This window comes from Chroicocephalus ridibundus, chromosome 16, assembly GCF_963924245.1.
Source record: "Chroicocephalus ridibundus chromosome 16, bChrRid1.1, whole genome shotgun sequence".
Classification (NCBI taxonomy): Eukaryota; Metazoa; Chordata; class Aves; order Charadriiformes; family Laridae; genus Chroicocephalus; species Chroicocephalus ridibundus.
This window is the reverse complement of record NC_086299.1, coordinates 6,491,949-6,508,644: the sequence shown is the minus strand read 5'-3', so window position 1 is coordinate 6,508,644 and position 16,696 is coordinate 6,491,949. Positions and strand designations below refer to the sequence as shown.

Sequence of the window (16,696 nt, the reverse complement as noted above, 5' to 3'; positions counted from 1 at the left end):
GAAAAGAAAACGATGGCTAATTCTTGTTAGACAATGCCCTGAGTGACAAACCATTTGTCATCTCAAAATAACTAGCTATGAAACAGCTGCTTGTGAATAAATAATGAATTCTTCTGGGGCGAGATTTTGAGTTAGGTTGGCAGAGCAGTATTGTCCTGATTTGCTTTGCCAACAGCCTCTTAAAGCACCAGAACACACTTGTGCCTGAGTTATTTCCTTGTCCTCATTCCAAACAAGGCAAATAAACTACAATTTTAGCTGCTACATTCTTCTATAATATGAACAGTGATTTTAATTTCTAGTGATGTAGATGCCCATAAAAACACAAAATGTATTCCAGTGGATTAAAACATTCTTTGACCTAAAAAAAAAAAAGTGAATGTTGCATCAGTTTCTGATTTGTCAGAGCTTATTTGTCGGTGAAGCAGAAGTCCTGACTTAGTCACAGGCTGCTTAAAGATGTGTAATGTGTATTTAGCTTTTGTTTGCTTGTTTTCAAGAGAATGGGGCTAGAAGACAATGAAATGCAGGTGTTTTCATGCTTGGTACAGTCTGTGTTTTTTTTGATTCTAAGTCAAAACTGAAAAAAAGGGGTTACTGAAAATTGTGTTTTGTTTTTTTTAAACATGAAGTAGTGTTCTCTTCCCTTCCTGTGTCAGTGGTGAACCTTCAATTTTGATCCTTCTTGTATTTTCCCTCCTGCTTCCTTTCAGTTGATCCAATGGGAGATGAATACTCTGGAAGTGGAGGCAAATGTGTGTATTGTGTGGTTCTCTTTTTAACCTGCTTTCTCTGGGTCAGCTTTTAACTGAGCTTTGCATGCCAGCATTTCTCACAGGGAAATCCCAGACAGAACACTCACTGTGGAATGCGATGCAGTTTTGTGGAAACTAGCTTAACTAGCATTTCTTAGATTGAGTCCACAGTCAAAAAAAAAAAAAAAAAAAAAAAAGAAGTGCAAAGTTTAAAATGTAACATGTCATCTGTTCATTGCTTGCTTTCTGGCAGAATATAGAAGGGAGAGTGGTAATTCTTTAGTCTCTTTCATGACAGCCAGCAGTTTAGATTTGAAATAGAAAATCTTTTTCTCGAATCTTTCTCAAGTTACTCAGTTGAAACAGCTTCTGCTCACCTACCTTCCTGGCTTTTTAACATCTTTTCCACCTAGAAGTATTCGTTTTAAATGTGTCAATTGTTTAACTCGGGATGAAATGTTATCAGTTCCTCCTGGAGACTTAGATTTATTTATTTTGTATAGTCTCTTTTTTAAAAAAAAAAAAAAAAGTTGGACATCTTATACTGATGAAGGTCTCTTATTTGAGCTCAGGTACTTGGTTGCAGATGATTAACTTAATAGGGTTAAAAACAGTCAGAAAAACAGCATTTTATTTCTGTTCTACTTTTTGCTTCTATGAAAGGGAAATATGTAGTCCATTGCAAGAGAAATGTATTCTGTGTAAATTTTGGGTTGGTACACTTTTTAAACTCTTTCAGTCAGTCTTCTTCACCCCCACTCAAACAATATCACCTGGAAGAGATCTGTCTGAAATTTCCTAAGACTAAAGCTACTGGTGGTGTAAAGACTCATCCTGGCCTTGTCTGACGTTCTGATGCTGCTTCCAGCGTGTGCATATGTCATCTGTGTGAAAGCTGCAGGCTCCAGGAGACGCGTGCATGATGTTGAGGGTTTGGTTCTCTGTGATTACAGCAACTGTGAAAGCTATTGCAAGTGCCACTTCCTTTATCTTCAGGAGCGCATGTGTCTATTGGCCTTTCGAGACTTCATCCTCCCTGCTCTGCCATGCCTGCTTTCCTCATCCCGACGGCATTCCCTTGCCTTAACCAGCTTTTCTCCTATTAAACTCCCACCCCTGCTTCCCAGATTTGCAGATGGTGGTTTTCAAACTGACTTGATGCAAACATCGGTTTCATGAGGCTGAAACAGCAGGTTGAATGTGGAGTGAACCAGGGCATAAGGCTGACAATAGCAGGATTGTTCAGGGTAAGAGTAGAGGAGATGTAGGAGGACATGGAAATTTATGCAATGTCTGGGTGAGGATCTCATTTTCGTAAGCGTGAAGCCCTTGTTTATAACTTGGAAGGCCTGATTTGACCTGTGTCTTTCCTAAGGATACTTATTTTAGCGGATTTGTTTTTGAAATAGAATTTAAAACTATCAAAATTATGAAAACTGCGCTATTTAGTTGTCTGATACTCCATGTTAGAAGATGTTTTTGGTGTGATTATTCTGAGCGTATGGTTTACAAACATATGTGAGAAGCTAAGTTAGATTAAAATAAATGGCCTTTGGATATTTATTCTTAAATCATTCATTCACTTTTGCCTTGTTTTCTGTCTTTCAAGGAGGCATCCTTCAGGTTTTCAGGCTACAAAAGCTGCCTCTTTACATTTTGGGTAGTTTTTTTAGGCCTTCCTTATCTAAACTAAGACCAAAAAGCTTTAAAGCGCTTTCTGAAGTATGAGAGCCTTATCAGGTAGTTCACTGAGCAGGTATCTTAGATTTCAATTTTTCAGATAAGGAGGATCAAGAAGTAACATAATGATGTTGTTATGAACTTGTGTTCTCTCCTCCCCGTCATCACCTGACGGGTGATTTACATACTCTCCTGGGAGAACTCAAGGAGGGGTAGTTCTTTGTCCTTGTGGTCTGGGTCACAGCAGAACCACTGCTGGGATAAAGATTTACATAATCATTTTAGATTAAAGAAGTCTGGAAGAGAATGCTGTGCTGAGTTTAAGAGCTTGGTGTCTATTCAGACTTCAGCCCAAAATGTCACTCATTTCATGAGGAACTGAATCTGCTCCTGGTCTGAGCTCTGTGGTGCTCAGTTTAGTGTTCAGTTAAGAATAGGATAGTTTATTTTTTGGCAAGTGTGTAGTTTATTTTTTTCAAGCTTTTTTGATCAAAATGGCTTATGATGCAGTCCTTACTAATAATCCTCAGGGTCTGAACTGAGTTATCGTTATGTTATGGATATTAAAGATTTGTTTCAGAACTACCATCTAAAAATTACAAAACTTGTCTTGTTGCTGCTTAAATGCTTTCCTCTTACACTGGTATTTCCTTCCTTTCCTTTTTCCTCTTCCTTCCCTCTTCCTACTTTCCTTTTTCCCGTCTTTCTGCCTTCCCTCTGTCTGTGTGTCTCTCTCCCAGATTTGAAAGATTTTCAGAACAATAAGCATAGATACTTGCTAGCGTCCGAGAATCAACGTCCTGGCAATTTTTCCACAGCCTCCATGGGGTCCCTCACTGCATCTCCATCCTCCTGCTCTCTCAGTAGTCAGGTGGGCTTAACATCTGTGTCCAGTATACAGGAAAGAATCATGTCAACACCTGGAGGAGAAGAGGCAATTGAGCGCTTGAAGGTAGGTATCGCTGTAGATTAAAGAGGCTGTTATTTTGGTCCTTCCCAAGGCTAAATAGCAGCGAACCTGGGAGAACTTCCCTTCATAAATATATCCAGTATGCTACTGTTTCACCTTAAAAAGGGCACTGTGGGCTAGAATCTGGGTTCATGCACAGCCTTTCCTGTTAGGATTACTTAGGTTTAATTGTAGCCTGAAGCTACAACTAAATTATAAACTAAAATCTCGATTCTTGTTTACAGGTCCTCTGGTGCAGTGGTAATTATGGAAAATTTGATCATAAGTATAGACTTCAGGAGGCCTGGTCAGCACTAGGGTGGACAAAGTCTGACTAGCAAATGCACTCAGCTTTCAGAAAACCAAATTACCCCAAAGTTGAAAAAAGGAGGAAGAATAATCCTGCCACTGTTGTATTCGCCCAGCCCCCACAGATTAAAATGTGAAGCACACAGAATAGCATGCTTTATCCAGACAATAGCGGCCTTGTCCCAATTCTGCATAGAATTGAACCGCATCAAAAGTGCATTACAGTGAAGTATTTCTTAATTTTTATGAAATCCCCCCCCCCAATCTCCATGGGTGGATGAGTGGGGAGAGCTGGCTGTGTTGAATCTATGCTTCGTTCTCATGTCTTGTCCATGAGAGGCTGCCACAGGGACTGGAATGGGCTGGAACACACACTGCATATCCCTTTCCTATTGGAAACCTGCTGTTGCCATGGAAATAACAGTGTGGTCTCTGCAGTTCCTTGGCATCCACTTACTGAATGATGTCTGTAAATCAGATTAAAAAAAAAAATAAAATTAGGTGGTTCAAATTCAAGTTTGACTGTGGTTAGATATGAAGCTGTCTTTTCTTCTCAGCTTGCCTTCAGGGCTATTTACCCTTTTAAAAATTAAGGAAGACAACTTAGAGTTTTGAAATGCTGAGAGTACTGTTTATATCCAAAACTAACTTGAGGTCTAGAGCTGAGCACAAACTTTAATTGCTTTGTGTATTATGTAAAGAACTTTGAGAAGAATTGTAAAACAGCTTCTGGGATTTTCACACAGGAATCTGAGAAGATCATTGCGGAGCTGAATGAAACATGGGAAGAGAAGCTGAGGAAAACTGAGGCCATTAGGATGGAAAGGTCAGGAATTGGAAGTGCTGTAGATGTGGATGGTATCTCGAAAATGGTGAAGTGTGGAAAATAGAGAATGTTGCTCTGTTCAAAAGCAATGGAACAGCAGAATAGTGCTTAGTGATAGTTCTGCTGAGCTTTGTGTTATATGTAACAGTAGGGGCAATGCTGAGAGAAAGCCATATTATTTCCGATGTTTCCTACAATTAAAGCATTTACTACTCTAAATGAGGTAATGTCCTAAGTTGCTGTGAAGCAGCGTGGAGTCCTGGTCTCTTTCTTCCCCCTTCCACCATTCTCTTAAATTCCAAAAATTTTGGCCCTACAGTCAAGCAGCAAAGATTAAGTTTTTGGTACTGAAATATCTAAAATTATGAAACAGCTCCAGCTTTCCAGCTTTGGTTGGAATTGTGTCTTAGAGCCACAAGACAGATGCTTAATAATTGTCGGAAATTTGGGTACAACGAAACAGGGCGTTACTTATTAGAATATTAAAAGCTTGCAAAATATGTAAGGGGAACTGAACATCTTTGCCTGGAACAGTGTGACTGAGCAGTCCATAAGGAAGAGGACTGTCAGGCTAACAGGTGATTTGAAACAAATAAGAAGTTCTCACAATACACAGGTAAGCTGTGGAAGTCTTTACCGCATCATGTTGATGATGCTAGGAGCTGAATTTAAAAAAAAAAAAAAAAAAAGACAAAATCTCAAAAAACAGCTAAAACACTTTGGATAGATATTCAAAAGAAATGCCGCCATTAATTCTGGAAATTTCTTAGAAAGAAATTTGGGGAAAATACCACAGTTTTTGCCATGTTCTTATTCTTCCGTGTTGATGCCGCTGTTGTGCTTTGTCAAAGCCAAGAATACTGTGTTACATGAACAACTTCACCCAATACAATCCTTTTTATTTCTTAAGAAGGAGAGAGTACTTTCTGTATTAACCAGTTAAGTCTCTGTAAATTAATTAATAGTGGTAGCTCCTTTTGCATAAATTAAATATTTGAATTTAGAACAGACTTTAACCTTCCTTAAGGAAGCAATGAATGTAACATCCTAAAGTGTACTTATCTTGTGAGATGTTATTGCACTAAAATGCTGTTAAATCTCTGTAAAATTTTTGCTGTTGCAATTCTGCAGGCCTGTAAAGTCTAGGACTAAAGTGAGACTTTAGAAACTTGCCCTGTTGTGGTATGAGGTGGTGACAGTCCTGGCTGTATCCATCTGTCTGCGGACAGGCTGGTTGAAAGTCTTGGAAGTATTTCATTGCATGGCTTTCATTTGACCTTATTTGTCTAAGAAACATAAAACATGGTAAATGTCTTGCTTTTCTCTCTCAGGGAGGCGTTATTGGCAGAAATGGGAGTTGCCATTCGGGAAGATGGAGGAACACTGGGAGTCTTCTCACCTAAAAAGGTAAAGTAACAGATAACTATTGCATCGTGTCTCCAAAAGGCTGATCAGTCTCAGAGGAGAGGGTGATGAGGGAGCTACTCGCACAAGGGCTTGTATTCATGTAAGATACAGAAGAACGCAAGTGAGGTTTGGACACTTAGTAAGTTCCTTTTACAGTATCTTTTTGGAAATAGCTATAGTGTTAGAATCTATCAAAACACTCTACATCTAAGGATTATTTTGCCCATAATAATGAAGTTGGACATTGCTCCTCATACAAGTGATGCAATGTAATACTTAAGCCTTTTAGGGAGCTATGGAAAGAATTGTGGTAGCTTCCATTGGTTGTGAAAATAGGGAAGCATGCACTAGCCTGACACGATGATGAAATAGGAGCAGCATGAAAAGTTCATGGGGAGACTTCTGATACCAAAAATGGTTGAACTTTTTTGTACCTTCCTTTAGAAGAATTTGTGCTGCAAGTAAAAGTGTTTGCAGCTCCTTGCATACCTGTTGATTCGGGAGCAACTCAGAAATGCTGCCTCTTAGATTGTTCTTACCATTTTCTGCAGTAGCTGTGTGTGACCTTCATGTAGTCTACCTAATCTTCTTTGAGATACCCAGAGGAGTTTGAAGTCTTGTTTAGGTGCTCTTCCTTGAATTTGTTTGTTAATCCTTTTTTTCCTTGGAAAGAGGGATTGTGATCTAATGAGCCACTGAACACAGGGAATGCAGGGGAATACTTCTTTCAGTACATGTCAATAGTTCTATTTTTCTGAAATTTGAAAGCAGCAGAACTATGCAGGAAAAGGGCATAAATCAGCGCTATAGATATAAAATGATGAAGTTGGTAAAGAAGTTATCTATGCAGTTAAAGCAGAATTATTGAGGAAGTACAGGGAAAAGAATGTACTTTCTTGTATCTTGGTAATCTTTGGACAGAGCACGGGGTAATATTTTAGCCTGAAACTTGCATGTGGAAGTGAGTAACAAACTCGATCTAAGGTTAAATGGGAACGTACCTAGAGGCATTGTACAGAAATATAGGACAGCAGAGTTGGTTAAAATGTTTAATCCTTTGCTTAAAGTAGTGTTAGACTTTTATATTTGGAGTAGGTAGAACTCTGGTTTGCTTTTGGTATCTTTTGGTACCCTGGAAGTGCTCAAGGTTTGTAAAGACGCTGATTTGTTGAGTGTTCTTTACATTTCTTTCTCTTATGTTATGGATCCTCATCTTTTAGATTTTCCCTCAAAGGCCCTCAGCTCTTTTTGATGACTCTTTTGGTGCATTTTCAGCTGATCAGGTTTGTGTATAAATGCCATCTGGATCAAGTAGTTGCTTTGGTAATAGATAGTATTTATTTTTCGCATGTAGGATTTATTAGGAGAAGTAGAAGTCCTGACCTAGTCCTGTCTGCTTCTGTTCCTTGGTATCCTTGCACTTCAGTTTTATTAGTTCTCCTTCTAATAATTGTGGCTGCTGTTGTGGAAATTTAGATGTAGATAGCAAATGTGAAGTTTTTTGATAAAGGCTTTACACTTCTGAGGTACCAGTATATATCTAATCATATATTACTAGGACAGCACTGTGTTTGTACCAGCTGAGCTGTAAATTGAACTCTCTAAGGTAAATTTTGCCCACTTCATGAATTAAAAGGTATCACATTGTGCAATCATTGCTGTTTCTACCAGTTTTGCCTTGGATGGCAGGAAAGTTTTTGAAATGGATTGTGGAAATTTAACTGCTCATGCTCTTGTCAAAGATGGGAGCAGGGAAAATCCTTCAGCTCATGCTTGAGGAAAGCTCAGTTTTGCTAGCAGCATCTTTCAAGTTGTTGAGCTTTTTCTTAAAAAGCTCTCTGTTGCCTGTGAAAGACCCAGTCAGACTTTGATTTAGTGTAGTCAACGAACTCAGGTGCTAAAACATGTATGTATAGGGAACAGCATTATTTTCAAAGTGTCCAAATGGTACAAGTCATAGTGGTGTTACAGCATTTGACTGTCTGGGATTTGGTTTCTCTCCGGTTTTCTCTTGATTTAAGAGCTTTATACAGCTCCAAACGTTGATTTGAATGCAATGAATAAAGGTGATGGCATGGGACATCTTCAGCTGCGGTTTTAGGTGGCCCCTGTATTTTTAGGGGTGAAAAAAGTGTCTTGTTTTTTCCCCCTTTCTGTCTTTATAGTCTTCCCTTGGGCAATTGACAATCAGACTTCTTCATTCAAAGACAACTTTCATTGCGATATCCAGTAATTTTTGAGCTTCTGTAAACTGAGTGCTGCTAACATCTCTCCTAAGTAAACTTTTTTGCAGCTAGAATAAGTTGATGGAAGCAGCGTTCCCAAGGAATCTTAGCCAAATTTATTTCCTTTTGCTAAATCTATTCTATTTGACGGTAACGAAGGGACAAGTGGCTTATTAACAGTCTTACTTCTCTTTTATCATCTTTATTCTTTAATTCTGTTTAACCATTTTTGCCTTTTCTTTTGTGCTTGTGCTTACTGCTATCTCACTGGCTAGATTTTCACACCAAGGCCTTGTGACTTGTTTGCTGATTCCAATGGGGTTTTTTCACCAAAGAAGGTTGGTTTAGTAACTGTAGTGGATTTAAATTTAGAAGAACTTTAGATGAAGAGCTTTCTAGCTGTTTGTATTGGAGAATGTTGGTAGTTTTAGCTTTTTAGTTTTTTTTTTTTGTGTTAACAGACTTTGACAAATGAGTAGCTGACCTGTATTGCCCAAGAAAAGCCAAAGTTGATTCCACATCAGTTTCAAAATTTTTACTGAAGCAACCTTTTCTGCTGTTGGACTTCCCGTATCAAAGTTTACAGAGACTTTGCAACGAATCTTTTTTTTTTTTTTTTTTTGCCAGCTGAAACCTTTATTCCCTCTATTGATTGATATTTCAGATAACTAAGCAATCTGAGCTGTATTTCTGCTGTTACTTTGTGATGACTTTCAGTACTGCAAGAGGTTATGTTTGGAAAAATGCATTATGGAATAACCTCGATATACACAGCAACACTGCTGGATTAATATACATCTTCCACGGCTGTGCGAAGAAGCCCGAAAGTAGGTCCTCAGTTCTTAATTAGTTTTTCTTTTTGTTCTTTCAGACTCCTCATCTTGTAAACCTTAATGAAGATCCACTCATGTCTGAATGTCTGCTTTACTACATCAAAGATGGTATTACTAGGTGAGGATTGGTGCTAAAACGCTCTGAAGTCTGCTTCTTTGCTTGCTTAAATCCCCATGCTGGAGTCACTGTGAGTTTAAATAATAATTGTGACTTGAGCTATCCAACTTGCAGGTACAAATGAAGCATGAGATTGCTGTAGGTGGAAAAAAGTGCAGAAATGCATAATTTTTTTTTTAAAGTTGATTTTGTGCTTTAAAAGTAACATGCAGTCACTTGGCTCTATAAGAAGTTTGTTCCTACACCTGGACAGTAAAAGAAAGCATGATATCCCTTCTAAGAGACAGGAAAACAAAAGTAATAAAACTTACTGAAAATGCCTTTGAGATTTTGATGGGTGGAGGATTGAAAACCATAGTGCTTGATAAAAGCAACTGGAATATGGATGAGTGTTCACTTGATTATGTAAATAAACTGTTGTCCATGCGTCTGCACAATTAATGTATTCTGCATTCACATAGATGAGATGAAATTTAATTGCCAGATTTGGAATTTAAAATGTATTTTATTCCAAAACTTATCAAGACATCTGGTAGAAGAGAGGTATTTTTTTTTTCCTTTGGAGCACTAAGCTGTGTTTGGTTGCTTAGTTTGTATATTCCTGGGGAACAAATGCAGAAAAGTACACAAACAGGTGCTGTTGTATGGTACTACTCTGATAGGCATTGCACCTACTGAAAACAGTATCAAACTTGTTGAAAATTCAGCACAGAATAATGAATAGAATAGTTTTGGGCTTAAGAAATAATTATAAGTTTTGAGCCTAGCTAGCTGACATCAGAAATGCGTAGAGTAATAAGTAAAGCAAGAAGTTCACAAACCTTAGGATTGAAAATTAAGTTGTCTGTATCTAGAATTGCTCAAATATTTGATTTTGGAATGGACATAAATCTTCATGCTCCAGGGATACAGCCAACCTCTCTCTGTCTGGAAGCTGGATGAAACTGCTTGTGGCATCAAATTATTCAGCAAGAGTCTCCTGAGTAATTTTTGCTCCATTGTTAAAGTGCAGATGGTGATTATTAGAAGGGATGATCACTGTATGCCAGCTGAAGCACACCACTGGAAGTTCCTGTCGCTTTTGTTTTTTTTCCTTCTGCGTCCCTTTGCTAAAGGGAGAAGGGGGTACAGAAGAGGGAAGGAATCACATTAAACCCAGAGGCATTTAACATTTCAATTCTCTCTTTAAATTGCATGTTTTAAGAGAAAGAAAACTTCTCTTTTTCTTTTGTCAAGCTATTATTCTCCAATTCATGGTAAATCTGGTAAGTTCTCCACAACACAGAGTTAAGCGCTAGTTCAAACCTTTAAACTTGAAGGATAGTCTTCATAGTTTAGACTTTTTTCCTGGATATTTCTGGGCTGTCCTACACAGAGTTGTAGAAATTCTCTGATTTGCTCTTGAAATATCTTCTGTTGAACTCAGGGTTGGCCAAGCTGATGCTGAGCGAAGGCAAGACATTGTATTGAGTGGGGCTCATATCAAAGAAGAACATTGTATCTTTCGAAGTGAGAGGAACAACAATGGTGAAGGTAAAAAACCCCTAATTTCCTAGCAAAGCATAGCTGAATCTTTCACTCCTCACTTGATAGGTGCCCAGGGAATACTGATACTTGAAAATTTCTCTTACCTCAAGAAAACCACCAGCTTTGACTCACTGTTTACTTGAGTCTTAGGGGAAGAAAATAAAATTTGTAAGTGATAATAGCTTCAAATTACAGGCTGCAGTCAGTGTAAGAGTTAAGTTCTAATGCTGGTTAACTATAAACATGAAAAAGGCAAACAGAAAAAGTAATAATTTCCAATATTGCAATATGTGGAGATGTCAGTAGCATTGATTTTTCTCATGGGGCTTTATTCATTTTAACCAGCATGGCATCAAGGAGTGATTCATTGTAGTACCTTGTTTTGGTGTTAGTAGGAATATAGGCAGAAAGTGAGAGGCCTCTAGGGTTCGCACACTTCTGTTTGTAGATAGTGCTCTCTAAAGTCTCATTCATCAATGTTGTTTTCTTCGTAGTTATTGTTACTTTGGAGCCTTGTGAACGATCAGAAACCTATGTTAATGGCAAGAGGGTTGTGCATCCTGTGCAGTTGCGCTCAGGTAAGAAACGTTGGAATGGATCTTTTTGTAGACTCTCCATCTAAGCATTGTCCATATGTGACACTTACATCCTATTAAGAGAATGCTGGGTGCTGTTAAAGGACAGCAGTGTTACCTTTTTGGAGCGTAGCTTTTAAACAGAAGTTGGTACCATTTTTCTCTTGGCAGCAGTTAATTTTGTTTCGTTCTTTGCTGCATTAGCTGTAAGTGTACTTAAATGTTCACTGCCGCGCAGTGGCTTTCCTTTTGCTTACCCTGATATTATTCAAATACATTCTTGCCCAAGCCTATTGCCCTTGGCAGTCTCAGTGAGACAGAGCAGACAGACTGCCAGTTGCTGATGGAAAATTCCCAGTTTCCTGGCAAAGCCAAGATATGACCCTCTGCAGGAGTACAACAGCTTCTCTTTGCTCTCATTAGATTTCCCACTCAGTCCCCTACATTCCTTTAGAAAGACATGTGGGGGAAGAATTAGGAGGGAGTGACTTCCCTAAATTAGGGTTTTTAACCTGTCTCTATCAAGCTATGATGCTTTCTCTATCCCTCCTGTATTCTTTTACTGGTTAAAAAAACACAAGCAAATGAACAAAAAAAACACCCACCTCTGAATTATTTGCAGCAAGTGATAAGTGAGTATTTTGATGGAACCAAGGTACTGACTTCAGCGCGAGTCTGGACAATGAAGGAAGAACAATTTTTGCTGTTCTATGCCTGCATATGGCTCATATTGAATACCGTGACTTTATCATTTAGTAATTACTTTCTTTTAAAAAAAAGTAGATTTCTTTTTTTCCTTTTCTTCTGCATCTAGATAATTGAGTTACTAGAAGAATATAGACATGGTCTCTGACATCTTTAAGAGTCTGTATTTTAGTAATATATTTATAAGGACAATTTTGGTTACTGTGGAGGTCTGTTTACTAGAATGCCTTTTTAAAATTTTAAATACATTAATATGTTCTCTGGAAGAGCAGAGGCATTTTACTGTCTTCCATCACGCACAGGTCTCGGGCTTTGTGGACATCTGATATCTCTAGGATTTAGCTGAAAGACTTAACAATATTAGATTTCTACAGCTCTTTTGACATTAGTGTAAAAGAAGCTGTAAAATCCTTCCATAAATCCCACTGATTAGGGCTCCAGTAAAATCAATACATGTAAACCACATTTTAAAGAAAAGAAAGGACCGTGCAGTGCAGTGTTTGAAGTTAGGCTTTTCCAAGCTGAAAATTCTGCTGCAGTGGCTTTTGCCCATGTTTTGGCGTTCTCACTGGGGGAGAGGAATGGGATTTAGTGGTGTGTTTTATTTACTGCAGCTGTTGGTCACTCTCCAAGTTTGTCCTTTTATTTTTGATAAACTCTGCTGGGATATTAGATTGAACCCCTGAGGGTGCTGATGTCCTCTTATGCTTCTCATCAGCAGTGGCTTCTTCTGTACAAACCAGGCATTCTTTTTTTTCCTTTTGTCACCTAGTTAACTTGAATGTATACAGGAATCCTTACAGGGCAATCTTTATGCTGTCACCCAACAGGATAAATGGGATGAGTCATTCAATGATGTTTTTCAATGGTTTTGGAATCCTTACCTGAAAGAGTTAACTTCTGTTCCTATTTTTAGGAAATCGTATCATCATGGGCAAAAATCATGTCTTCAGATTCAACCATCCAGAGCAAGCACGAGCAGAAAGAGAGAAAACACCATCAGCTGAGACTCCCTCTGAGCCAGTTGACTGGACATTTGCTCAGAGGGAGCTTCTGGAGAAGCAGGGCATTGACATGAAGCAAGAGATGGAGAAAAGGTAACAAAATAACTCAAAATTTCCACCTGAAACAAGGAGTCATCAGCTGTAGGTTATTTGGGTGCCCTCCATGCGAAACCCTAACCTAGGTTCTGCCGCATAGCATATCTGCTACCTATTGTGAAAGTTCAGAAAGCTTCTTCATTATTTCACGTTAGTGTTTCAGTGCTCTAGCTCCTTTAAAAAATCACAAGTAATCACCTACCACTAACCTTTTAGACCTTTTGGTGAAGGACTGAACTGCAATTTATAGGAGGTTTCACTTCTATAGTACTACAATAGACAAATAACAGTTCTTTTTAAGTGGAATGATGTTTACTCTTGTAACTGTAATTCAGTGGGCTGTGCATGTAGAGTAACACCAACATGAAAATAATGACCTCTGACTACTTCTGTTGTTTTGTTCACCTTCAGATTACAAGAAATGGAGATTTTGTATAAGAAAGAGAAGGAGGAAGCTGATCTCTTGTTGGAGCAGCAAAGGCTGGTATGTGTCCTTACTTCAGATTAACTATACCTTTGGCAAACAGTAATTCCTGCCTTGCTTATCTGAAAGTTTAGAAAACCTGCTTGGGTTGTCTGCACAATGCAGTTCTCCCTTTGCTTTCAAATACTTTGTGTCTACAGTGAATTATTATCAGTGTGAGTGAGCTCCTTCATGTTAATTCGGAAATTGTAATGGACAATGAAGAGGCTTTAATCAGTTCTTGTTGGGACAGGTTGGATTTCTTGCAACTTAACCTGAAAAAAGGGCATTTCTGTGCTCTGTGTTTTTTGAAGTTCCTTTTCAGTAGGCTAAACAGCTACTTCTTGGGATGTTTGCCTTGATTTTTGTCTTGGATCACCAGAACATACTAATTTTGTGCTGCCAAAGAGATTCCTAGAACATTGATACACTAGGTTTATTTTTTTGAATGATGTCTGAAAATGTTGCTGCATTGTGCATGTTTTAACCCTTCTCCCTCCCCCTGCATGGAGTTCCTTGTAAGGGTCTTAATGGTACACATGCTGATGGTGGGGTTACAACTAGGGAACAGTGTGCTAAGGCAATGCTAACCCGTTCAGAACAATGGGAATTCTACCATTCCACCTATTTCTTAAATAGGAAATCTGATAATTTAAGTCTAGTAGGAGGATTTCAGTCTTCTCACAAGAAGTAGCTCCTGAAGTGCATTACAAATAGAAATGCAGGCAGTCTTCAAGCACCCTGTGAATTTTAAAAACAAGACCAACCCCAGAAATGAAATCTAGAATTCCTTAGGAAACCTGATTCTGCTTTAGCTTTATTGGGTTGTCCTTTAGCCAGAACGCAAATGGAATTGTGCCTGAATTCTAAAAGTTTCAAATTCATGATTCATTTGTTTGTAATACTAGTTTGAGACCACTGAAAACTGTGGGTTAAACGCACACTGGGTTTTAAACTGTAAAGCTCTTCCCCCTTCTCCAAAACCAGAATGAAGCAAAGTACTGTGGCTTCCATAGGTAGAAGCTACATCTTTTCTTTTTTTTTTTTTTTTTAATTTATATTATACACTTAAAGACTTCTGCATCTCTAATTATTTAATCAGAAGGGACTAATTTCTTGGATGGAGAGGAGTGGCTGCAGACTTTGAATCAAAGCACCACTTAGTTCAGAAAGGAAGTTAAATGGGACTAATGTAATGTTTCGTCTCTGCAATTTTATATTTGTGTAAAATTTGTGTAGCTGAAAGTCGTATGGCAAAAATCAGTTCAATATGAAAATAAAAATAGTTTGAGTATCAAGTGAGTTTTGGCTATGTGTCAAAGGAGATCCAAGTAATGGAATTCCCTCTCTTAAAATTTAGCTGCCAGGCATAAGCTAAGCCATTGTATGAATTAAAGATGTGAGAATTGGCTGTCTGGGGAACTGCTTCAAATAAGGCCGCATTTATAAAAGTGTTGTGAAGGGAATTTGTTTCTCCATATACTTAAGATTAAGGGAAGGTTCTTTAGATAGTGTGTTGTTTAATACTGTAATGAAGTCGCTAATTTCTTTAAGCTTGTTTTGGTTTTGCTGATTTCAGTTAGTGGACAAAGGTGGAAGACGATCCTACAGGCATTATCAGTGTAATTCCTGAAGGACGCCTTTCCTAGTTGTAAGGGAAGATACCAAATGAGATGACTGGGCTGTTAAGCAGTATCCTGCTTATCGCAACGCTTAATAAGAATATTTCAGATGACAGCAAAACTTCTTGATACATCTCGTCATTTCTGTGTCACCGTACGCAGAGTCTGGAATGGGCAGGATTAATGCATTCATACAATAGTAGTTGAATAATGATTGGGAAATCTGGGAATGCATTTCAGCTTGTGTACCTTGAAAGTATTTACATTGCTGCGATATCCAGCTGCAATATCACGTTCTCTACCTTACTGCTATGTAAGACTGATACTGAAATACAAATATTTTTCTTGTTCTAAATTGGAGTATAATCCTGGATATAAGAAGCTGGCTAATCCTGTTTACCAGATTGTTTTGGTTTTGTGCTGAGATTCCAACCAATTCGTGTATTTATTTGTTAGATGTGCTATACAAAAAAGATAAATAATAGCTCTTATCCCCTAAAATTTACAACTATTGCCTTGCTAGTATTACTAGGGAATAGAAATAATCATTCTCCATTCTACAAATTGAATGTGATAATGTGTTTAATAGAGCTAAAATAATCTTCCTGGGTTTCTTGGTCATAATGCCGTTGCAGTGACCACTTGATATTAGAATGTGGGTACATACCTATATTAATTGGTCTGGGTAACCTGAGTGCACACAGGGCAATGACCACACAGTGTCTCTTAATCAGCTTTTTCTACGCAAGACTTGCTTTACCCATCAGTAGTAATACGGTAATTTTGTAACCTATAAGAATAATTCTGTGGAACTTGTGACTTAATGTTTGAGTAGTTTGTGTTTTGCCTTTCCAGACGTAACCTTGAATGTGTAGATTGTACAGTGTCTTCCTCCAGGGCATCTTTTGTTTTCACTGCAATATGCAGTTTGTTAGATGCTGTTTCCTTAGGCCACAAATTTTGTCGGCTGTAAATTCACAAAGAGTTTCCGTTCTGTTTCTGAACCAGTGTTTTGCTTATATTTTGACCTAAATTTGGAGAAGTTGATTCTCTAGTGCTATTCATAAATATTAAAAATACATAAGGTCACAAGAAGCTCAAATAATGTGAATCGTAGGCTGTGGAGCTTGCTGACCGTAGGGCAGAACAGTATTTCTTTTACTCCCTTTCATCGTTCCCCAAACAAATTATATTGTATTCCCCATTCTTCGTGGTCTTCTACCCGAAGTCTTAAGTCTAGGAACCTGTGGTTCTGAGTCAGTGACCTGGGTTTCCTTTGGCTGTTATTGTTCCTGATTTCTCCAGTATTGTAATTCTCTACGTGAAAAATAGGGATGTTAGGTAGAGGTTCATTAGAGACCGACTGCTGTGTTTTATTGAAGATGTTTGGATCACAAAAATACATAGGAGGTTTTGTTTGTTAAAGAGATGTTTTAACTTAGTAATCCTTTAAAGAAAAGTAGTCTGACTTCAGTTCCTGGTTACAGTAAGCAATAATGGATGTCCTTAACTTCTGGTGGCAGTATTCCTGAACAAACATTCCTAACATATGGAAACCTGAAGCACTGCTTATTAAAAATCATTTAGCAAAAGGTGAAAAAC

The 16,696-nt window shown here is 38.1% G+C and overlaps 1 protein-coding gene across 11 annotated transcripts in view; it reads left to right on the top strand.

The window, feature by feature from the left end:
- Positions 1-16,696, top strand: part of KIF1B (kinesin family member 1B) — a 95,794-nt gene that overhangs the window by 34,397 nt on the left and 44,701 nt on the right. For 5 of the 11 annotated variants that reach the window (XM_063354188.1, XM_063354184.1, XM_063354187.1 and 2 more), the window contains 8 exons: positions 3,254-3,387; positions 4,440-4,519; positions 5,851-5,926; positions 9,023-9,102; positions 10,529-10,635; positions 11,124-11,207; positions 12,826-13,006; positions 13,421-13,493. In XM_063354188.1, coding sequence (XP_063210258.1) covers positions 3,254-3,387; positions 4,440-4,519; positions 5,851-5,926; positions 9,023-9,102; positions 10,529-10,635; positions 11,124-11,207; positions 12,826-13,006; positions 13,421-13,493 — 815 coding nt within the window. Of the gene's footprint in view, positions 1-713; positions 756-3,175; positions 3,388-4,439; positions 4,520-5,850; positions 5,927-9,022; positions 9,103-10,528; positions 10,636-11,123; positions 11,208-12,825; positions 13,007-13,420; positions 13,494-16,696 lie in introns of all 11 variants that reach the window. The other 6 variants (XM_063354179.1, XM_063354185.1, XM_063354177.1 and 3 more) reach the window with 3 other exon arrangements.